General features: G+C 38.7%; 1 protein-coding gene across 1 annotated transcript; it reads right to left on the bottom strand.

Annotated features, from left to right (window-relative positions):
* Positions 1-845: 845 nt before the first annotated feature.
* LOC146383912 (uncharacterized) lies at positions 846-9,889 on the bottom strand. Its single transcript, XM_084932471.1, has 2 exons — positions 7,578-9,889; positions 846-3,518 (listed from the first exon to the last, which is right to left on the bottom strand). Exons 1-2 carry the CDS (start codon positions 9,747-9,749, stop codon positions 1,299-1,301), a joined length of 4,392 nt encoding a protein of 1,463 aa, XP_084788597.1. The 5' UTR covers positions 9,750-9,889; the 3' UTR covers positions 846-1,298.
* Between the last annotated feature and the right edge of the window lie 15,311 nt (positions 9,890-25,200).

Genomic DNA, 25,200 nt, shown 5'->3' with positions numbered 1-25,200 from the left:
ATTTGTTAAAACTACAAATATTGGGAACAAAAACAGTGAAATACTTTAATACTCATAACAAAACAATTATGTTAATTTGACATGCAAATATTGTAAAAACTATAGCTTTAGTCAGTTGTTTTAAAAAATACACAAATTATATGTAAGTCACTTTACAAGTTTATACTGTAGGCCTGTAACGGACCTACTTTTAACATGATTCATGAAATTATGCAAATTCAAGTATAGGGCTAATAAAAATGTTTTCACAGAAAATGTCATAGTGAACCTGAGAGGTTACTTCTCTATTTTTATGCTATATGAAGATATACAATTATAATGACATTGTCGGTTTTTTGATCATTCAAGCTATTTGCAGCCTATTGTAGAGTAACCTCTAAGAAATTATTATTATCGATAGCCTTAGTAACACTTCTGTTCACTCATAATCCTTGTATTCTTTATGTTTCTTTTAATTGTAATGTGATACTTAGACTAGACTACTGTTTTTGGGTTAGGATAGCAATGTATCATATCACAGGCTAAACAACCTAACAGTATCTACAATGTCTTCATGTTTCTGGGTTGTGTTTTTAAGACTATGTTCAATTGTTCTTTCATCTATTTATTTTGTAATTTTTTAATCCAAATGTGAATAAAATCTGTGCTTTTCACCAGTCTAAATAATGCATTTCTTTATTGGATGAGTCAAACCAGCAGATCACGACAGATACTATAAAATGTAAAACGTAAATATGCCGCCCCACCAACACACACAGCTATTACCCGTTTGCTGCTTTTATTCATAAGATGAACTATTCTTGAATGAAGAGACATTGATTTGACACAAGTAAAAATATGGTTGATTGTGTTTATTGTTAGTCAAGAATAAGTTAAGTGAGGGTGAAAAAAGAAAAGAAAAATGATGAAGAAGGGAGGGGAGAAAGAAAAAATGAAGAGTGATGGAGAGGATGAGGAGAGATGGTAGGAGAGAAGAGGGGAGGTGAAAAGAAAGGGATATAGGGAAGGAAAGAGAAAGGAGGAGAGAAAACCCCAACAATCCCCTCTGAGCAAGCACTCGGCGACGGTGGATAGGAAAAACTCCCTTTAAAGGAAGAAACCTATTGCAGAACCAGGCTCAGGGAGGGTCATCTGCCTTGACTAGTTGGGGGGGTGAGGGGGAAAAAAGAAAAGAAAAAGGATGAAGAAGGGAGGGGAGAAAGAAAAAATGGAGAATGATGGAGAGGTGGAAGGAGAGAAAGGGCAAGAGGGGAGGTATAGGGGTGAGGAGATGAGAAAAGCGGTGGAGGAAGACCAGGCTATGCCGCCTTATGATCCAGTGTCTTTCCCTGCATTTTTTCCAGTTGCTCTTTTTCCTGAAGAAGCTCTTGGTTTTTCTCCAGGGCTTCATCAAGCTGTACTTGCAGCTGCTGTTTCAAGTTGACAGCGTCTTGGAGTTTCCCATAGATCTCCAGACTAACAGCTTGTGCTTGTTGAAGCTGGTAGCTGTTCTGCTTCTTTTCTGTAATCAGGCTTGCAATGTGCTGCGTAGCTTGATTAAACATTATTCCCCAGGCCTCATTTATGTTATCCACGTTGGGCTGCTTCTGTTGGTTCACCAGCATTTCCTTGTGCCTTTCTTCCAAGACTTTATTTCGGCCTTCCAGTTCTCTATATTCAGTGTCCAGTTGTTTCTTCTCATGAAGCACTTGTGCATTTCTGTGCAGTGCTTCATTAATCTTTATTTGCAAGACTTCATTTTGTTTCTTCATGTTGTGAAGTTTGCATTCCATCTCTTTCTCCTTTATGTCCTGCTGTTTCTTCTCTTGAAGAAACTCTTGGTTTTCTTCCAGGGCTTCATCAAGCTGTACTTGCAGCTGCTGATTCAGGTTGACAGCGTCTTGGAGTTTCCCATAGATCTCCAGACTAGCAGCTTGTGCTTGTTGAAGCTGGCAGGACATTGTTCTTAACTCATGCCTGTTCTGCTTCTTTTCTGTAATCAGGCTTGCAATGCGCTGCTTAGCTTGATTAAACATTATTCCCCAGCCCTCATTTATGTTATCCACGTTGGGCTGCTTCTGTTGGTTCACCAGCATTTCCTTGTGCCTTTCTTCCAAGACTTTATTTCGGCCTTCCAGTTCTCTATATTCAGTGTCCAGTTGTTTCTTCTCATGAAGCACTTGTGCATTTCTGTGCAGTGCTTCATTAATCTTTATTTGCAAGACTTCATTTTGTTTCTTCATGTTGTGAAGTTTGCATTCCATCTCTTTCTCCTTTATGTCCTGCTGTTTCTTCTCTTGAAGAAACTCTTGGTTTTCTTCCAGGGCTTCATCAAGCTGTACTTGCAGCTGCTGATTCAGGTTGACAGCGTCTTGGAGTTTCCCATAGATCTCCAGACTAGCAGCTTGTGCTTGTTGAAGCTGGCAGGACATTGTTCTTAACTCATGCCTGTTCTGCTTCTTTTCTGTAATCAGGCTTGCAATGCGCTGCTTAGCTTGATTAAACATTATTCCCCAGCCCTCATTTATGATGTCCACGTTGGGCTGCTTCTGTTGGTTCACCAGCATTTCCTTGTGCCTTTCTTCCAAGTCTTTATTTCGGCCTTCCACTTCTCTGTATTTAGTGTCCAGTTGTTTCTTCTCATGAAGCACTTGTGCATTTCTGTGCAGTGCTTCATTCATCTTTATTTGCAAGACTTCATTTTGTTTCTTCATGTTGTGAAGTTTGCATTCCATCTCTTTCTCCTTTATGTCCTGCTGTTTCTTCTCTTGAAGAAGCTCTTGGTTTTTCTCCAGGGCTTCATCAAGCTGTACTTGCATCTCCTGCTTCTTTTTCTCAGCGTCTTGGAGATTCCCATGGAGCTCCTGATTAACAGCTTGTGCTTGTTGAAGCTGGCAGGACATTGTTCTTAACTTATGGCTTTTCTGCTTCTTTTCTGTAATCAGGCTTGCAATGCGCTGCTGAGCTTGATTAAACATTATTTCCCAGCCCTCATTTATGTTATCCACGTTGGGCTGCTTCTGTTGGTTCATGAGACTTTCCTTGTGCCTTTCTTCCAAGTCTTTATTTCGGGCCTCCAGTTCTCTGTATTTAGTGTCCAGTTGTTTCTTCTCATGAACCATTTCTGCAATTCTGTGCAGTGCTTCATTAAGCTTTACTTGCAAGACATGTTGGTTCTGGACAAACCCATTGTGCCTTTCTTCCAGCTGTTTATTTTGGGTCTCCATTTGTCTGCACTGCTCTTCAAATCGAATCTTCTCTGCTTGGATTTGTTTAATCCTGTCCTCTAGATTTTGGTTTACTTGCTTACTTTCAGCTAACGCCCTTCGGACGGATAAAACGTCATCTGGGGAATTTGGCAGTGGACAGCCAACGTAAGCTTGTTGTTTTTTCCTGTGTTTTCTTTCAGACATGTTGGAGTCTTGATAAAGCGACTGTGTAAAAGATCCAACTGTTTCAAAATGTTTCTCAGGCGTACGTTTGAATGCTGCGAACATGAGTGCTGCGAATAAACTGACTAAAAGTTTATCATTGCACCCCTATTTAAGCCTTTTGGATCAAAGGCAAATGGAACCACCATAGTATGATGTCATCGGAATTAGGCTGTCACATGACATACATGAGGACTTAACCCAAGAACTGACTACACTCTGGATTGTGATTTCAAATTGTTTTCTTTTAAATCTGTGGACGTTTGATTTCATCAGCAGCATTCTACTTCCATTCATTCAGTTGAAGTTGTATTGGTAACTCATTAAAGCGTTATTGAGTATTCATAACCAGCCACTTTGTACATACAGTGAGTGAAAAGGTTGGGTGAACTAAATAAGGTTGAATTAAACTGAGCCATTAGAACTGAGTCAACTCATGTTGATCAGAGAGTTAGAACAACAACTAAAAGAAACTTAGATTAACCTGAAGGGACTAATGAGGGTTAACTGGTATTTAACCAGTGTTGGGACTAACGCGTTATTAAGTAACGCGTTACTAAGTAACGCGTTACAGTAACTACGTTATTATTGTGGTAACGAGCACGGTAACTAGTTATTATGCCCAAACCAGGAACGCGTTACTCGTTACTGGGATTTAGATAGGCTCGTTATTCATTACTTCGTGTGGTGGCTATCGCGGAGCTTCCACAGATTCAATAACATTAGCAAGTGGTGGAAGCCAGCAGGTGGATGAAGGAAAAGGGAGGCAAGAGGAGAGACCCGAAGCGGCTGCCGGTCCGAGTATCAGGTGAACTGAACTTCAGGTAAGAAGTTATAACCTGCAGTCCATCTGGGTCAGATATGAACCAAGTTTAGGTGGAGTTTACTTTCGTTACGCTGACTTTTTCGTACTGCGTACTAGCTAGCATGGGAGTTTCTATACAGCTGGGTGGGTGCTATGTTACTGATGTTGAACTTTATTTTGTTCATAAGGTTAATTATTAGAGTTGCCAACCGTCCCGTAAAAAACAGAATCGTCTCGTATTCAGAGAAAATATTACATGTTTCGTATTGAGGTGAAAAGGAACATTTTGTCCCGGACTTCAGCTACAATGAAAAAGACACAAAGCTGGAGTTATTCTGTTTACGCTGCACAGCTGCCTCTTCTTCTCTCATTCTCTCACCCGCCCTCTCCTGTTTCTACTTCAATCATGAAACTGATCAATGATCAGCTGATCGGCTTTTCTCTCTTGTTTGTTTATCGCCCACTTTGCGCCAGAAAGAGGAAACTAGCGGATGTCGCGGTAAACAACAGCAGCACTTTTAAGCTTGATCAGCTGTTGTTAGAATTTATTTAATATTAATTTCTAGTATCAGCTGATGTTTGTTGGAGCCAGGGCCTTAAAAGCTGCTGGTCATGATATCGGTTTGGTTATGTGGTGAGAGGGAAACATGAAGATGAAACCAGGAGATGTCCTTACTGAATCATCAGAGCTGAACAGCTGATGGAGAAACAGGTTTACCTTTTAGGTGACATGAATGAGTTGAAGGGAAGTTATAAACTGTTTCTGAGAGACAAATAACACCAGGATCCTTTTCTAAGTAGCTGGCAGCTGGTAACTGTGCAGGGGCGGGTCAAGGAAAGTTTTGTCAGGGGCCCAGGTAGGGCATTAACAGGGAGAGGGGGGCACAAGGAAATACTTTTCTTTCTTATTCTCATTTAAAATGTCTCGCTTTTAAAAAAAAGAATCATCTGAGTCTTACAACAAACGATTGATAGATTAATGCATATATACCATCAGAACAGTGTACATCACTGTCACAACAGTGTTTGTTTTCATTCAAAGTCTTTATGATTTTTCCTATAATGGTGGGCTGGTCTCTAGTCAAATTCACCGGGACGATTTTTTTTTGTCCCAGTCCAGCCCTGTAAGCAGCTCATCTGCAGTCTGGTGTTACCTACATCTTCCTATTCAGAAGGCAGAATTTCCGAGTTCTGAGTACAATCGAAAGCACCACGACTGCAGTTTTTGTGTTGGATGTAAAAAGCAGGCTAGAATCATGCGGCGGTCAACGACGGTCCAGGCGTGGGATTTCTCTCGTGGAAATGTGCACATTATTTTTTTCCTTTCTATTGGTAGGTGGCACAGTGCACTTGTGGCAATAAGCAAGCTAGAAGACTGGCAAAGTTATGGAAGCAACACATTAACAAGAGAATTCTGAGTAAAACCAAAGTTACTTTCCCTAGTAACTGGTTACTCTGAAAGTAACGAGTAACTTGAAGTAACTGAGTTACTTTTGATAGAAGTAACTAGTAATGTAACTAAGTTACTAATTTAAAGTAACTTACCCAACACTGTATTTAACACAAGTCAGGATTTAGAACCAAACCTTTTGCTTTTTGTTTCTTGGTTCTTGTTTGTTTGTTTGTTTGTTTGTTTGTTTGTTTGTTTGTTTAAATTTAAGCCAGGGCTGCCCTTTGCTACCAATTCTGTTCCTAATTTTTATGGACAGACTAATGATAGCCAGATGTGCTGGCTGTACCAGGGCAGGAACACCCTATCCTTAAACCTGCCCTTAGTCTACTCAGGGCAAAGTAGATAGCGCCATAAGAAGAGCGAGAGCAACAAATATAGAAGTTAAGAGGCACATGACTCATACACCTGACTCATATTTCCTTTGAATGTACACTGTAAAAAATGGCAGTGAAATTGACATAAAAACCATGTAAAATCCCTACAGAAATGTATATTAAACCCCAAAACACAATTTTTCTGTTTCAATCACAGTGAATTTTTGTAAACTATTAAACAGAATGTTTTTGTTATATTTACAACATCAATGTGTGATTATAATCAAATTTATTTGTTAAAACTACAAATATTGGGAACAAAAACAGTGAAATACTTTAATACTCATAACAAAACAATTATGTTAATTTGACATGCAAATATTGTAAAAACTATAGCTTTAGTCAGTTGTTTTAAAAAATACACAAATTATATGTAAGTCACTTTACAAGTTTATACTGTAGGCCTGTAACGGACCTACTTTTAACATGATTCATGAAATTATGCAAATTCAAGTATAGGGCTAATAAAAATGTTTTCACAGAAAATGTCATAGTGAACCTGAGAGGTTACTTCTCTATTTTTATGCTATATGAAGATATACAATTATAATGACATTGTCGGTTTTTTGATCATTCAAGCTATTTGCAGCCTATTGTAGAGTAACCTCTAAGAAATTATTATTATCGATAGCCTTAGTAACACTTCTGTTCACTCATAATCCTTGTATTCTTTATGTTTCTTTTAATTGTAATGTGATACTTAGACTAGACTACTGTTTTTGGGTTAGGATAGCAATGTATCATATCACAGGCTAAACAACCTAACAGTATCTACAATGTCTTCATGTTTCTGGGTTGTGTTTTTAAGACTATGTTCAATTGTTCTTTCATCTATTTATTTTGTAATTTTTTAATCCAAATGTGAATAAAATCTGTGCTTTTCACCAGTCTAAATAATGCATTTCTTTATTGGATGAGTCAAACCAGCAGATCACGACAGATACTATAAAATGTAAAACGTAAATATGCCGCCCCACCAACACACACAGCTATTACCCGTTTGCTGCTTTTATTCATAAGATGAACTATTCTTGAATGAAGAGACATTGATTTGACACAAGTAAAAATATGGTTGATTGTGTTTATTGTTAGTCAAGAATAAGTTAAGTGAGGGTGAAAAAAGAAAAGAAAAATGATGAAGAAGGGAGGGGAGAAAGAAAAAATGAAGAGTGATGGAGAGGATGAGGAGAGATGGTAGGAGAGAAGAGGGGAGGTGAAAAGAAAGGGATATAGGGAAGGAAAGAGAAAGGAGGAGAGAAAACCCCAACAATCCCCTCTGAGCAAGCACTCGGCGACGGTGGATAGGAAAAACTCCCTTTAAAGGAAGAAACCTATTGCAGAACCAGGCTCAGGGAGGGTCATCTGCCTTGACTAGTTGGGGGGGTGAGGGGGAAAAAAGAAAAGAAAAAGGATGAAGAAGGGAGGGGAGAAAGAAAAAATGGAGAATGATGGAGAGGTGGAAGGAGAGAAAGGGCAAGAGGGGAGGTATAGGGGTGAGGAGATGAGAAAAGCGGTGGAGGAAGACCAGGCTATGCCGCCTTATGATCCAGTGTCTTTCCCTGCATTTTTTCCAGTTGCTCTTTTTCCTGAAGAAGCTCTTGGTTTTTCTCCAGGGCTTCATCAAGCTGTACTTGCAGCTGCTGTTTCAAGTTGACAGCGTCTTGGAGTTTCCCATAGATCTCCAGACTAACAGCTTGTGCTTGTTGAAGCTGGTAGCTGTTCTGCTTCTTTTCTGTAATCAGGCTTGCAATGTGCTGCGTAGCTTGATTAAACATTATTCCCCAGGCCTCATTTATGTTATCCACGTTGGGCTGCTTCTGTTGGTTCACCAGCATTTCCTTGTGCCTTTCTTCCAAGACTTTATTTCGGCCTTCCAGTTCTCTATATTCAGTGTCCAGTTGTTTCTTCTCATGAAGCACTTGTGCATTTCTGTGCAGTGCTTCATTAATCTTTATTTGCAAGACTTCATTTTGTTTCTTCATGTTGTGAAGTTTGCATTCCATCTCTTTCTCCTTTATGTCCTGCTGTTTCTTCTCTTGAAGAAACTCTTGGTTTTCTTCCAGGGCTTCATCAAGCTGTACTTGCAGCTGCTGATTCAGGTTGACAGCGTCTTGGAGTTTCCCATAGATCTCCAGACTAGCAGCTTGTGCTTGTTGAAGCTGGCAGGACATTGTTCTTAACTCATGCCTGTTCTGCTTCTTTTCTGTAATCAGGCTTGCAATGCGCTGCTTAGCTTGATTAAACATTATTCCCCAGCCCTCATTTATGTTATCCACGTTGGGCTGCTTCTGTTGGTTCACCAGCATTTCCTTGTGCCTTTCTTCCAAGACTTTATTTCGGCCTTCCAGTTCTCTATATTCAGTGTCCAGTTGTTTCTTCTCATGAAGCACTTGTGCATTTCTGTGCAGTGCTTCATTAATCTTTATTTGCAAGACTTCATTTTGTTTCTTCATGTTGTGAAGTTTGCATTCCATCTCTTTCTCCTTTATGTCCTGCTGTTTCTTCTCTTGAAGAAACTCTTGGTTTTCTTCCAGGGCTTCATCAAGCTGTACTTGCAGCTGCTGATTCAGGTTGACAGCGTCTTGGAGTTTCCCATAGATCTCCAGACTAGCAGCTTGTGCTTGTTGAAGCTGGCAGGACATTGTTCTTAACTCATGCCTGTTCTGCTTCTTTTCTGTAATCAGGCTTGCAATGCGCTGCTTAGCTTGATTAAACATTATTCCCCAGCCCTCATTTATGATGTCCACGTTGGGCTGCTTCTGTTGGTTCACCAGCATTTCCTTGTGCCTTTCTTCCAAGTCTTTATTTCGGCCTTCCACTTCTCTGTATTTAGTGTCCAGTTGTTTCTTCTCATGAAGCACTTGTGCATTTCTGTGCAGTGCTTCATTCATCTTTATTTGCAAGACTTCATTTTGTTTCTTCATGTTGTGAAGTTTGCATTCCATCTCTTTCTCCTTTATGTCCTGCTGTTTCTTCTCTTGAAGAAGCTCTTGGTTTTTCTCCAGGGCTTCATCAAGCTGTACTTGCATCTCCTGCTTCTTTTTCTCAGCGTCTTGGAGATTCCCATGGAGCTCCTGATTAACAGCTTGTGCTTGTTGAAGCTGGCAGGACATTGTTCTTAACTTATGGCTTTTCTGCTTCTTTTCTGTAATCAGGCTTGCAATGCGCTGCTGAGCTTGATTAAACATTATTTCCCAGCCCTCATTTATGTTATCCACGTTGGGCTGCTTCTGTTGGTTCATGAGACTTTCCTTGTGCCTTTCTTCCAAGTCTTTATTTCGGGCCTCCAGTTCTCTGTATTTAGTGTCCAGTTGTTTCTTCTCATGAACCATTTCTGCAATTCTGTGCAGTGCTTCATTAAGCTTTACTTGCAAGACATGTTGGTTCTGGACAAACCCATTGTGCCTTTCTTCCAGCTGTTTATTTTGGGTCTCCATTTGTCTGCACTGCTCTTCAAATCGAATCTTCTCTGCTTGGATTTGTTTAATCCTGTCCTCTAGATTTTGGTTTACTTGCTTACTTTCAGCTAACGCCCTTCGGACGGATAAAACGTCATCTGGGGAATTTGGCAGTGGACAGCCAGCGTAAGCTTGTTGTTTTTTCCTGTGTTTTCTTTCAGACATGTTGGAGTCTTGATAAAGCGACTGTGTAAAAGATCCAACTGTTTCAAAATGTTTCTCAGGCGTACGTTTGAATGCTGCGAACATGAGTGCTGCGAATAAACTGACTAAAAGTTTATCATTGCACCCCTATTTAAGCCTTTTGGATCAAAGGCAAATGGAACCACCATAGTATGATGTCATCGGAATTAGGCTGTCACATGACATACATGAGGACTTAACCCAAGAACTGACTACACTCTGGATTGTGATTTCAAATTGTTTTCTTTTAAATCTGTGGACGTTTGATTTCATCAGCAGCATTCTACTTCCATTCATTCAGTTGAAGTTGTATTGGTAACTCATTAAAGCGTTATTGAGTATTCATAACCAGCCACTTTGTACATACAGTGAGTGAAAAGGTTGGGTGAACTAAATAAGGTTGAATTAAACTGAGCCATTAGAACTGAGTCAACTCATGTTGATCAGAGAGTTAGAACAACAACTAAAAGAAACTTAGATTAACCTGAAGGGACTAATGAGGGTTAACTGGTATTTAACCAGTGTTGGGACTAACGCGTTATTAAGTAACGCGTTACTAAGTAACGCGTTACAGTAACTACGTTATTATTGTGGTAACGAGCACGGTAACTAGTTATTATGCCAAAACCAGGAACGCGTTACTCGTTACTGGGATTTAGATAGGCTCGTTATTCATTACTTTGTGTGGTGGCTATCGCGGAGCTTCCACAGATTCAATAACATTAGCAAGTGGTGGAAGCCAGCAGGTGGATGAAGGAAAAGGGAGGCAAGAGGAGAGACCCGAAGCGGCTGCCGGTCCGAGTATCAGGTGAACTGAACTTCAGGTAAGAAGTTATAACCTGCAGTCCATCTGGGTCAGATATGAACCAAGTTTAGGTGGAGTTTACTTTCGTTACGCTGACTTTTTCGTACTGCGTACTAGCTAGCATGGGAGTTTCTATACAGCTGGGTGGGTGCTATGTTACTGATGTTGAACTTTATTTTGTTCATAAGGTTAATTATTAGAGTTGCCAACCGTCCCGTAAAAAACAGAATCGTCTCGTATTCAGAGAAAATATTACATGTTTCGTATTGAGGTGAAAAGGAACATTTTGTCCCGGACTTCAGCTACAATGAAAAAGACACAAAGCTGGAGTTATTCTGTTTACGCTGCACAGCTGCCTCTTCTTCTCTCATTCTCTCACCCTCCCTCTCCTGTTACTACTTCAATCATGAAACTGATCAATGATCAGCTGATCGGCTTTTCTCTCTTGTTTGTTTATCGCCCACTTTGCGCCAGAAAGAGGAAACTAGCGGATGTCGCGGTAAACAACAGCAGCACTTTTAAGCTTGATCAGCTGTTGTTAGAATTTATTTAATATTAATTTCTAGTATCAGCTGATGTTTGTTGGAGCCAGGGCCTTAAAAGCTGCTGGTCATGATATCGGTTTGGTTATGTGGTGAGAGGGAAACATGAAGATGAAACCAGGAGATGTCCTTACTGAATCATCAGAGCTGAACAGCTGATGGAGAAACAGGTTTACCTTTTAGGTGACATGAATGAGTTGAAGGGAAGTTATAAACTGTTTCTGAGAGACAAATAACACCAGGATCCTTTTCTAAGTAGCTGGCAGCTGGTAACTGTGCAGGGGCGGGTCAAGGAAAGTTTTGTCAGGGGCCCAGGTAGGGCATTAACAGGGAGAGGGGGGCACAAGGAAATACTTTTCTTTCTTATTCTCATTTAAAATGTCTCGCTTTTAAAAAAAAGAATCATCTGAGTCTTACAACAAACGATTGATAGATTAATGCATATATACCATCAGAACAGTGTACATCACTGTCACAACAGTGTTTGTTTTCATTCAAAGTCTTTATGATTTTTCCTATAATGGTGGGCTGGTCTCTAGTCAAATTCCCCGGGACGATTTTTTTTTGTCCCAGTCCAGCCCTGTAAGCAGCTCATCTGCAGTCTGGTGTTACCTACATCTTCCTATTCAGAAGGCAGAATTTCCGAGTTCTGAGTACAATCAAAAGCACCACGACTGCAGTTTTTGTGTTGGATGTAAAAAGCAGGCTAGAATCATGCGGCGGTCAACGACGGTCCAGGCGTGGGATTTCTCTCATGGAAATGTGCACATTATTTTTTTCCTTTCTATTGGTAGGTGGCACAGTGCACTTGTGGCAATAAGCAAGCTAGAAGACTGGCAAAGTTATGGAAGCAACACATTAACAAGAGAATTCTGAGTAAAACCAAAGTTACTTTCCCTAGTAACTGGTTACTCTGAAAGTAACGAGTAACTTGAAGTAACTGAGTTACTTTTGATAGAAGTAACTAGTAATGTAACTAAGTTACTAATTTAAAGTAACTTACCCAACACTGTATTTAACACAAGTCAGGATTTAGAACCAAACCTTTTGCTTTTTGTTTCTTGGTTCTTGTTTGTTTGTTTGTTTGTTTGTTTGTTTAAATTTAAGCCAGGGCTGCCCTTTGCTACCAATTCTGTTCCTAATTTTTATGGACAGACTAATGATAGCCAGATGTGCTGGCTGTACCAGGGCAGGAACACCCTATCCTTAAACCTGCCCTTAGTCTACTCAGGGCAAAGTAGATAGCGCCATAAGAAGAGCGAGAGCAACAAATTTAGAAGTTAAGAGGCACATGACTCATACACCTGACTCATATTTCCTTTGAATGTACACTGTAAAAAATGGCAGTGAAATTGACATAAAAACCATGTAAAATCCCTACAGAAATGTATATTAAACCCCAAAACACAATTTTTCTGTTTCAATCACAGTGAATTTTTGTAAACTATTAAACAGAATGTTTTTGTTATATTTACAACATCAATGTGTGATTATAATCAAATTTATTTGTTAAAACTACAAATATTGGGAACAAAAACAGTGAAATACTTTAATACTCATAACAAAACAATTATGTTAATTTGACATGCAAATATTGTAAAAACTATAGCTTTAGTCAGTTGTTTTAAAAAATACACAAATTATATGTAAGTCACTTTACAAGTTTATACTGTAGGCCTGTAACGGACCTACTTTTAACATGATTCATGAAATTATGCAAATTCAAGTATAGGGCTAATAAAAATGTTTTCACAGAAAATGTCATAGTGAACCTGAGAGGTTACTTCTCTATTTTAATGCTATATGAAGATATACAATTATAATGACATTGTTGTTTTTTAATCATTCAGGCTATTTGCAGCCTATTGTAGAGTAACCTCTAAGAAATTATTATTATCAATAGCCTTAGTAACACTTCTGTTCACTCATAATCCTTGTATTCTTTATGTTTCTTTTAATTGTAATGTGATACTTAGACTAGACTACTGTTTTTGGGTTAGGTTAGCAATGTATCATATCACAGGCTAAACAACCTAACAGTGCCTCCCATAGGATGTCTATGGTGCCTCCTCTCCACAGAGCTGTAGGCTACTGTAGCCTGCACTGAATTGCGCCTAATTTTGAATCTGCATCTGTAGTTCGTCTCTGATTGGATAATGATGTGAGGGCAGGAGGAGCGGGAGAAGAGCTGCTAGTTCACAGCTACAGCGAACGAACCAGCACCATCTGCAGAGTGGAAATAGAACACGGGAGTAGAAAACGTCGAGTTTTTAGGACAAATCACAAATATACGATTTGAATTGTTTTTTTTTTTTGAGGATCTGTGGTTGTTCATCTGAAAGTTTGCATGGTAAGTTTAACATCTAGGCTACTTTTTTTTCGAGACCAAAACATCACTAGCACCAGTTGATATTTAGACTAATACTTGATAACTTAGCGCTAGCATGCTAGTTCAGCTTAAAAGCACGGGCAAACATTTTAAATACTAAAAATGGTCACCTGCGTCTTTTGTAAAAAGATATTGGTCACATTAAGAGGCTGTGTACAGTGTTCCCTCGTTTATCGCGGGAGTTACGTTCTAAACCCGCCATAGGTGATACATAGCCAGCTTTATTTTTTACAATTATTATAGATGTTTTAAGGCTGTAAAACCACTCACTACACACTTTATACACTTTTCTCAGACAAGCATGAACATTTTCACACTTTTCTCTCTTGTTTAAACACTCTCAAACTTCAAACCTTAGTAGAAAAATAAGTCCAGTATTATAGAATGGTTGTATGCATGTTTTTACAAAAAAAGTAAGGAAAAAGTGTAGGAAGCATAAAGCATGTTCCCCAGATGGTATTGATGACATGTACAATCTCACCCTCAGCCCCCAAATGACAGTACAGATTATTAAGAAAACACACATAAAATCATGTCATCTGCTAGTTCAGCCAGTGATACGCCAGAGAATGATAGTCAGTCTTATCTCAGAAACATGTGTCTCTTTTACCTTAAACTGCAAGGACAGCTGCTAATTCCTGCCTCTATTATATAGACTACTTGGATTTGAAGGGGAAAAGGTCTTCTGGATGCAGACTGTTTTTATAAAATAACAGTCTGAATCTGGGTCCAAGCCTGGCTAAGACTCGGGGCCAGACCAAGACTCAGCTGACGTCTGACTACCTATAACCTTTGCACTGGATTTTTAAAATGCAAAAGTGTGATTTATCACTGCAAAAGACACTTGTTGTGAAGGGTGCCAATACTTTTGACCATGCAGTGTTCACTTCCCAAAGCATTTTGGTTATATTTTGTCTTGAATTTGGGGAAACCAATTGTTGTTGCAGTTTGGCCATGACTGTGTATGTGTACGTATATGCTTGTACTTATTTTTTAACTGATCAATTAAAATGCTTTTATATGATTTTATTCTACAGGTGTTTCTTCTCCATAAACCCAGAAAAAGGAACCAAAAGAGAGAAAAAAAACTTGAGGCATCTTTCCAACAAGAACCCTCGAGTCCTCACCCTGATTCAGGATCTCTCCGACCACGAGTGGCGTTAAGCCTGAATATTGACTCTTTGTGGACTGGTAGCTTTTACTTTGTTAAATCCACAATGTGTACTTTGAAACTTTTTCTGGTCAAGAGTCCGCCACCTGCTTGTTTCATGAAAATGTTCTTGCTTTGAAGGAATGTTCCACAGTTTTGTTTGTTTGTTTGTTTTTCTATAGTACTGTTACTGCAGTGTTTATAGGTTTGTTTCCCCACAGGTGGTTTCCTGATGTTTTGCTATGGTAACTACACATGTGTTTTCTAGGGACAGCCAGGCTGTGCTTCAGTTTCTAAAAGACCAGGCGGGAAGAGAGAGAGAGAGACAGGCGCTGGCTAGGGTGGAAGAGAGGGAGAGGGCAGCTACTGAAAGGGCAGACCGATATCTATCACTGTTTGAAAAACTTGTCGAAAAAATTTAAATAAAGCAATTTAAATCTCAATAATGAAGTGAGGTTTTTGCTGCATGTGTAACAGAGAATCTTTTTAGTCAAAGTAAAACATCATTTAAACAAGTGTAACAGTTACAATAACTTTTAACATTGAATTCAACCTATACAACCGTGAGCACAGAAGCAAATATACAAAAAAGAACACTAATGTACACTATTTACAAGCTGAACCAATAAAGATGTATTTTAACTAATTAACTTAACTAACTAACACTAATTTGGAAAAAAATATGATTTGAATTTACCTTTTTTTTTAACCAACAGGAGGCTTTTTCTTTTGGCCTTAGCTACCTACATATCTGTTTGAACATGACTACATCTTACAAATGAAACCTTTACCTAGATATAGTCGTGTTCAAACAGACATGCAGGCAGCTGTTCAGGAGCAGACAGTCGTGCAGCAAGCCTGGCTCGGATACAAGCTCCAGAAAGCTCCCTGTCCACGCCTGTGCCTTCTGTTTCGGCTTCTGGTCCTGCTTGTGCCGCCTCCTCCTCGTCTCCTTCTTCTTGGCAGACGTTATCTGTTGCCACACAGATGTTGTGGAGGATGCAGCAAGCTCCCACAACTTTGGGAGCAAACAGAGGCCGGATCTCAAATGCTCGCAAGAAAATGGAGCGCCAGCGTGTTTTGAGGATGCCAAAGGTACGCTCTATGATGTTTCTGGCCTTGGCGTGGTGCCGATTGAACCTTTCTTCAACTTGAGCTTTAAAAGAAAGACAGTACACACTTTTATTCAGTGCTTAGTAAACTTTCAATTAGTGTAATAGGTAGAATTATAATATTGCATTTGTTTTCTTAAAGCTCTGCATGCTTCACAGTAACAGATGTAGCACTACACGTGTTTGTAGGTGTAAAGAAAAGGGGGATTATTTTCTTACTTGACACAGGCTGGCGATATGGGGTCATTATTGCCACTGGGTGCTTAAGGCAAGGGTATCCTCCATCTCCCAAGAGGAAGTAGCCTGCTGGTGGATACAGGGCCTGTTTGTACATTGGGGATCTTCGCAATACTAGTGCATCATGCACAGATCCACAATTACCAATGTACACATCTAGGAACGCACCTCTCGAGTCACAGATGCCCTGCATCACGATAGAGGGAAACAGTTTCCTATTGATGTATGACCTCTTATGTGGTTCCACAGGTGGAAGAATGCAGATGTGGCATCCATCAATTGCACCAGCTGTGCAACGGAATGCCTCATTGCCAGCAAGGCGTGCAAAGCCTGCCCCAACCTCCTGCATCTCTTCTGCCTTTGGGAAATGAATGACGCGATGCAGAATTTTCATCATTTCCTCTATGACATTGTGGACAATCCTGCACACTGTTGCCACCGGCATGTTAAAGATGTCTGCTGTCACTCGGTATGAGACTCCACAGGCCAGCCAGTAAATGGTCACTAGCACCTCAATTTCGTGGTTCCATCCGTGTTGTTTTTCCCGGGGGAGCATTTGCAACAGCATGTTAATGTTTGCTCTTGACAGTCTGAAGGCTGGTTTTAGGTCAGCTCCAGTAAAGAAGATTGAAAGGATGGGGATACTGAAATTACTTTGTGTATATATTTTTGCTGGGCTTTTCCCCTGTTTTAAAAAAGAAAAAAAGATACTTACAGTATTTAAACAGATATGATTCAGGTTTTTATATATTTATTGAACAGTTACTGAAATATTTATTGTTATTTTTAGTATACGTTATGTCATGTTTACTTAAATTTGTGATTAAAACACAATATGAACTTCGATGGGTCTGCCACATGCTTGTTTCATGAAGATGGTTCTTGCTTTGCGGGAATGTTCCACAGTTTTTATAGCATTTTGATTGAATTGTGTGACTGTTGTGTAAGTTGGTTTTATTGATGATGGCTGCAAAATAAATTTCCCAAAAGTGATATTTTCCTCACTAGTCTTTTCTGAAGATGTATTTTTGCATGTTTAGGTGTAGGCATAGCAGTAAGAAGTTTGCAGGTTTATGATTTAAACTTACACATTAAAACGTGAAAATACAGCATAGTAATAGATTTTATGTATAATATGCAGAGCAGCTCCATTTAAAATGCACATTTCACAGTTGTTTTACAAGTTCAAATTAGTTTTTTGCTTGATATTTCCCTGTTAATTTTACAAATTATGGATCCCCAGTAAGAAATTATTACATGTAAAAAATACAGGAAATATTCTATGAATGTACAACAATTGTTGTGTGAAATTTTTTTTTTTTTTTTTTTTTGTCGATTTAACAGTTGTGAGTTTCCCAGCTGTGTGGTAACCCCAGCTGCCAGCGTTTTCCTGTAAAAACAGCCCTTTTAAGAAGAAAAATAATGTTTTATTTCATGTATTTTGCGTTCATTTCATGCTAACTTGTAGCAACTTGTTTTTTGTTTTGTTTTTTAAAGAGGTGATATAGTGTAATCTCCACAACAGTAACTTCCATTATTTTCTTTATTGTGATGGTAATATCAGGGTTAGAAAAGCTTTTCAGTAGGCTTATATCACTGGAAATATTGTGTATTAAATGAAACTATTACTGTTAATTTTAATGAAACTTTTTTTTCCGGTAATTCATATGTTGCATGTTGCAGTTTGGCTACAAATGTTCTTTGTTCTTAACTATGAAGGATAAAGACCCGCTTTATCCATAATGTGAAAGCTTGTTGACTCTGCCTAAATATAGCAGAACATACTGTGATTTTTCACTCTCAGAGCAAATACACAGAGAATGAAAGGTCCTTTATACAATGCAGATGGATGCAGCTGGACATGAGGTTTAGACAAGATTTATGGGGATCATTTGAAAAATGCCAATTTTTATTAAAATTCAGGGAACTGCTTTATTGCAATATCATCTGCAATATTTCTTAAAGAGAAAGCAGAGCGGGGAAGAGGAATATTCCTCAAAGGAAAATGATTTATTTGCATTCAGCAGCCATGTAATATATGATTATAGTTTGTTGCTAATTTACTACTCAAGAGTGAACATATTTATACAGTGCAAAACCCTTCACCCAATTAAGTAATATCGCATCCGCTCTTGTATTATTGCCTGGGAATGAAAAATACGACTTTCTCCAAGAAGGTGCATCAGCAGTTAACAGAGAACAGCAATCTGCACGGTTTCTGAATAGTGTTTTCTTCTTATTCATGCAGGTGCTGTGCTGCAGCCTAAACATCTGTGATTAAAGAGAAGCAGGTCGGAACTCTTTGCAGTCGGTACTTCAGAGTGGATATGCTACCACTGGAGAGACAGAGTGGGAGAAAAAAAACATGTTTTGTTTAATAAATGTCTCCCTCTGGGGTTATCTAACCTTGTCATTGAACTCCCCACCTACATTCACAATCCAACCACCTGTGTACTAATTAACAACATGCGTACATAGCATTGAACCTGAATTCTGTTGTTTTCATGTCAAATAATTGAAACTTAACCTTAGAGCAGCTACACGTCTATTTACCGTACTTGTAATATTGTTATCATGTTACCTTCATTTACCACCTTCATTTATTCACATTCACACAGATGAAAATCACTAATCCAAATTTATCAGCTGCATTAGTAGTTAATTACAAATTGCACTTAAGTGATCTCTTGTTGTTATGCAAAATCTCAAACTCAAGCAGGGTTATCTGCGGAACAAAAGTAGAGCTTCAAATAAGGAAAGCCAAAGAGAAATAATGTGAATAAGAAGATCTCTGATTGAGAGTTTGTGCTGCAATCAATGAAAACAAGTCAAAATAAAGAACTTCAAGTTGATGTTGCACTGTACATTCAGGCTATTGCTGCTCCTGGAGAAAGAAACCATGTTTTGTGCAATCTGTACTTTTTGGATTATAATACTCTTTTGCATCCATAACTGAGCTGCTCATCAATGCCATTACAAACCCTAACGAGGCTTTGCAGATTTCCATTTCAGAAAGCATGAAGCACGTGAGCCTGCAGCTGCTGTGGCCATGGATACAGTAATGGAAAGAGGAACCGGCACTTCCAAATTTTGACAGGTGACTCCAACAATAACAATAAATTATCACCATAGTGCAGTAACCATGTAACCAATGTCTTAATGAAACTGGGTCTGAAAAAGACTTGCTTGTTTTTTAAATAGTATGCTATGAAGGGGCCACAAAAAAGATTTTAATAAACAGCCTAATCTGCATTACAGGTCAGGCCAGCAGCGAGCAGAGACATGAATCCTGTTCAGTCACCGGGAGGCTTACATTTTCAAATGTGTGTTATTTCATCCTTCACTGGGTGGAATACTTACAATGAGCTGCCTCAAGGATTTTCTGTGAGTTATCTTGGGATATCCGCGGCGTGTTTCCACATATCATGGTTTAATTACCTCAAAAGAAACATTAAGATTATTGAATTTGTTTGCGAGACAAATTATTGTAAGGTTCAGTAACACAAATTATCATTTGATCTCATTTTTCTGTTGATTTAAATGGAAATATTTATCAGGGAAAAATACAATCCTGAATGCTGAAATGCCTTTTCTTATTTTTGTTTTTAATGATCATGTAATAGACACACCTGGGTGCACTGTTGCCAATAGGGCCATTCTGCTAACAGCAGCTCTTTCGATTTGAAAGACTAAATAGTCTGGCTGCACTTTCTTGAGGAATGTTCATCCAATTATAGCCACAGACCCACACACCTCACACAAAGAGGTAAATAACACTCCCGCAGGGCAAAATCTTGTAGATTTGAACTACAGCTCAACAGCAGCTCGGGCATCATCATTTTGTCTTTGTTGTGAACAGACGCAGCACAATAGTGACTTTTGTTCAGGGGCTGGCAAAAATTCTGTGAAAACCGGAGCAGATTTTGCAAAGAACGCCTCCCTGTCAAGACGCTGGAGTTTAGATTCAGCTGATGTGAATATGTGACAGAAGAGTAAGTGATGCTGCAGAGCTCTGACTCCCTCTGTTGGCTAGCCATTTAAAACAAGTTGTGTTGACAATGTGTTGGATTAACTGTGGAGCAAAACTGCTAATGATTTAGTGCTTTGTCCAGGGAGAAAAACTATAAGAGAATGAACTGTTTTGTGTGTGTGTGTGTGTGTGTGTGTGTGTGTGTGTGTGTGTGTGTGTGTGTGTGTGTGTGTGTGTGTGTGTGTGTCCCTTTACATGCGTTCATGCAGAAAATGATCTCTGCAACACCTCTAGGTGTGCAGGCGAGTTTCAAAGCTCTCTGTCAAGCAGCATGCAGGAGATTTCAAATGCTCGGATTTAACTTTGATGAAACGTTTTTTCCTAGAAGCATTTCTGCTAATTCAGAATTTTGATTAAAGATTAGGGAAAAATGTAACCGATACATTGTGTTTGTATCCATTGATATTCACCAGACTTCCAATTAAGCTATAAAACCCTCCTCGGCCGTGCGTTCTCTTGAGGATGCAAAGAAAGTCACGTTTCACATTCAACAGCTGGCAACCATTTTTATTCAATACATATAGGAAATTGTCTTCTTTTCTTAGCATTCAAGCACAATTACTTACAGATAAGTGTCAGTAATCCAGTTAATATCTAACTAGACTAAATGGAATTACATTTGCACAATGCAGTTTCTTATTGACATGGATCACTAAAAGTGGAGGCTTGACAGCATACCCTGTTGTTTGACTGTGTTGAGATGGATTTTAACAGTTTATAGCCAATCTACATGCCTAAAAACACCTTAAAAGCACAGTAGGTTTGAATTGTACAACTATGAAATGTACTGTAATTGATTTTTTAAATTTACAAATAATCCACAAACGATGGTTTCTGGTTCACATAGATAGACAGATAGTTCCAACATTAACATGCAGCAATGTGGCTTTTCAGTATTTGTGTTTCAGGTGTTTTTTTGAAGTACTCCTGTGTGCACAGAGCAAAAACTATCCCACTGTCATTCTGCGGAGATGAAGGGATAACAGCATTTCTGAAAGCGCTGACACCTGCTGACAGATAGATGAGACAACAAGGAAGCACATCAATCTGAAACAAGAAACGCAGAGAAGGAAGTTCTAATCTGTGCATGTATTTCTTTTCTTTTTTCTTTATTTAGCAGGTTTCAGTTGAGCTTCTTGTTGTTGTTGTTTAGTTATCTCTGATTTGATTATATCCCCACACGCCAATACGCGCATGGGCATAAGCATTTGGACACATGCAGAGAGAGAGGGCAGCACAGGCCCCTTTAAAGATAGAGTATGCTCAGAGGGCTAAATGTTTTTCACGACCACGTTTGAAGACGAATGATAAGACAAACAGGATACAGATGCTTGGCAATGTGCCAAAGTGAAGATTAGGACCTAATCTTCAGATGGTTGAATGTGAGAGTAGTGGAAAAAAAGCAAATTAAAAAAAATACACTTGAGAGTATTCAATGTGTCTATTTTTTGGAGACAGTTTGAGGAATTCCTTTCCCTGTTTCATCAAGCCAATGCCTCAGCGCTACAGAAACAGGGTCTGTAAAGAAAAGGCTTTTCAAGAGTGTACTAAGCTTTGATCTCAAACCCATCCCATCAGCACCTTTAGTGTGAACAGTGAAATGAAGCAAAGGCTATGTCCGAACTACCCCCTCTTCCTGATTAGCATACTGTACGCTGCGTGTGGGTTAGGGATGCAACCATACCAATTTTTTCAAACCAATACGATACCGATACTTGGATCTGAGTACTTGCCGATACAGAGTACAAAAACCGATACTTCTACCACACACACACACACACAAATGCATTGAATTGGAAGAAAGGTTGTATTTTATTCTCTGCCGAAACAAACAAACTCCTCATCAATCCACTGCGCCGTTAAACTGAGGACTGACATTGCGCACACACTGCTTGTCTTTACCTCTTCAGAAAGTTTTGGCACCATTATCTCCCTGATGTATGGGCGGCTGGGAACTTCATATCGTGGCTCGAGTATCCTGAGAAGACGGTGCAATCCTATGTTTTCCACGACCGACAGAGGCTGTCATCCAGAGTGATAAAATGAGTCAGAGCCTCTGTTATTTTAACTGCCCGTGGATTTTTTGTTGCTTTTCCAAAACCTGAGTTAAAGTTGGCTGTCCTGGTCCACACTGCTGACATTTTGTTTAGCTTAGCTACAGCAGCCTCCAGTTTCTCTTTTTTATCTGGAGCCGCCAGTCTCACTCGCCTAACCCTGTGCGGTATGTCCCCCTAGTGGCCAATCAAAAAAATTACAACAGAAATGACCAGCCACCCTCTGATTAATGAAATAAGTTGGTATCGGTTCATGGTATTGGTTAACTTTTACGAGTTAACCAATACCGATACCCGATACCAGTATTGGTATCGGTGCATACATGTCAAGTATGTAATTTATTGGTTCTGCTGTTCCTAAAAAGTACCTGTTGTTTAAAAAAAATAGCATTAGTCGATATTTATTAATACTAGTAATAGCTTATAATATATGCATAAGTAATATATATTAAAACTGAACAAAGAACATTTTTGTTTTCCTTGTTGCTTTTATATTAGCTCTTCAAATCTACACTTGCAATTAGTTATATTTCCTGTTTAGCTCTAAAAAAAAAAAAAGTCTATTTCACTGGATTTGAAGTTCCTGTTTGATGTCGCTTCAAACTTAAAACCTATTCTTAGTCTATATTTTAGCTCAACAGTAGAAATCAGGGATCTGTGAGTTTGAGCATGGTGCATGACAAAAGTCGATAAAGGCAAGGATCTTTATTCGTTGCACAAACACACAAATGCAATTACTGCCACGTGATGGTTACTGTCAACACGGACTTTGCACCGAGAAAGACTGAAGGGTATGGAAGCCCGTTTCCGCCACTAAAAAAAAAAAAAAAAGGATCCATAACTCAAAATTTCGAGTTATTTTCTCAAAATTCCAAGTTATTTTCTCGAAATTTCGAGTTACTTTCTCGAAATTTCGACATATTAACTCAAAATTTCGATTTATTAACTCAAAATTTTGAGAAAAGTAACTCGAAATTTCGAGTTAGCGCTGCCAATCAGTAAACTACGTGAATGACGTCATTTCCTTGTTACCCGGAAGCTGAAGCCCTCAGCTACAAATGCTACAGCTAAGCTACCGGTATTACATCCAGTCGTGAATGCACAGATTGCTGAGTGTTTTCAGCCTGGCTTCACAAATGATGAAATCCCTGTGTTATTAGCTGAATCACATGGTGTTACTATCAGCAAACGTACTCGCGAAAGCGCCAATTTGTTGGGATCCATTTTTGAGTGCACGGTCCTCTGCGCCATATGCTTCCGGGTAACAAGAAAGCGACCTCATTCACGTATATTTTTGATTGGCAGAGCTAACTCGAAATTTTGAGAAAAGTAACTCGAAATTTTGAGTTATATTTCTCGAAATTTCGAGTTACTTTTCTTGAAATTTCGACTTATTAACTCGAAATTTCGAGAAAAGTAACTCGAAATTTCGAGTTATGGATACTAGCTGTTTTGTTTTTATTTAGTGGCAGAAACGGGCTTCCATAGAAGGGAGAGGGAGAGCATGTGCAATAAATCTAATAATAGCCAGCAGATGAGTCTATAGGAATGCATTTATCTTATATGTTTAAAATGCTACGTACTTGGTCATTTTCAAGTAAGACCTCCTTATAAATTATAAGGCCTGAATTGTGAAAACTTTGGTCACTTAGTGTCAATTTAAGCGGCCAGCACATAAACAAGTGTTGGAGATCAAAACAAAAGCCAAAAAAAAGCAAAAACTACTATTTTAGTGTTTGCGTGTCTGATGAGAGTTGGAATTTTGTGCTAATTTACTGTAACATGATGTCAGAAGTACTGGAAATTGGAGGTTAGATTTAGAAATGTATTGTTTACCTGCTCTGTTTGTGGCCTGAATTAATGATATGAAGGGCCATCAAGGGTTTTCTGACATTTGCAATGATTTATGATTCCATTAGTTTTGTTTTACAAAATAATCATATGTGCACAAAACAATAGGTTCAGAGTTGGCTTACCTGCATGTTACGGCAATAATATATTTTTTCCTTGCTGCCGTAAAAGAGATCGGATGCCAAGACAATTCCAGGATGTCGGTGAGTCTCTGGTTTTCTCTCTGTTTAGATTTTTGTTTGAGAGAGAGGGAAACACATCAACAAATACTAGCACAAGAGAAGGAAACCAAGGATGGACTAGTCGCGGCTCTATGTGACTTCCAGATAATTCCTCCAAAGGTCACTCTGGTTATTTGATCAGAGCTATAAACAACTTATTTATCAGTAAAGTTGTGGCCCAGTATTAACTATGTGCATTATTTGCTAATTATGTTATCTCTTTTTTAGCACTTTATGGCTGTAGTTTGTAAAATGTTTGGGGGAAATCTTGAAGAGACAGACACAAGAAGCATTTACAAAATTTAATGCTCAGAGCACAAACTCAACTGTCATTCAACGTTTTCTGTTTAACGGATACAGGTGTGCACATAGCAATAAAAAGGTCCTGAAAGCACAGTGAGCAGCAAAGAAAGCTAATGATTAACATGTATAAATAAAGGGTCACTGTACTGAAATAACACCTGTACTTACTTTAAAAAAAAATAAGACAGAACCTGACATTTTGCAGGCACATCTAGCTTCAGCCATCCACAGCGAAAAACATGAACCTTAATTTAAATGTAAAATTTGTCATAAACATAGGAAATGCACTGTAACTGACAGAAGAAAAGTCACCTTTGGCTACAGCTGTGTATTAAGAAATACAGCTCACACACTGAGTCAGTTGTGTCCTGCTGTGTAAAAATGAATTCACAGTGTGTTGGCATTTTAAAAAAGTGAAATAATACACATTTTTATTAATACTGCTAATATTCCTCTAGCAGAGGAGCTTCTGTCTGTGTACAGTCTGTAGTAGACCTTCTAACCTGCATCTATGACTTGAGGCTGAATCAGTAATGTCTTTATCAAATGATACATTTTTACTTTATCTTAAGAAACTGTTCCTGAAGCCAGTTCATAGAGTTGCCCGCTGTACCATAATCATTTACTTTAACTTAGTAATTAAAAAAAAAAATTAAAAAGCTGATAAAATGTATAACATTGCTATTCACAAGAAACTGTTGTGATAAAATACTGCCTGATTCAGTACATATTTTTGCCTTTTAGAGAAGACACAAATACATATACTTTAACGTGAATATTACATATTTTGCACAGAGCTCTGTTCCTGTTAAGTAAATGCGCC

Source organism: Perissodus microlepis, chromosome 7, assembly GCF_051167445.1.
Source record: "Perissodus microlepis isolate ML-2025 ecotype Zambia chromosome 7, ASM5116744v1, whole genome shotgun sequence".
NCBI classification, from domain to species: Eukaryota; Metazoa; Chordata; class Actinopteri; order Cichliformes; family Cichlidae; genus Perissodus; species Perissodus microlepis.
Note: the sequence above shows the minus strand (reverse complement) of the source record. Positions and strands in the feature narration are given on the sequence as shown.

What these genes read in the sequence shown, in the direction of transcription:
- LOC146383912 (XM_084932471.1), bottom strand. Translation starts at nt 9,749, where the DNA reads ATGTTCGCAGCATTCAAACGTACGCCTGAGAAACATTTTGAAACAGTT. An exon ending in AGACACTGGATCATAAGGCG is followed by an intron (nt 3,519 to 7,577) that starts GCATAGCCTGGT and finishes AGGCTTAAATAG; the next exon opens with GGGTGCAATGATAAACTTTT.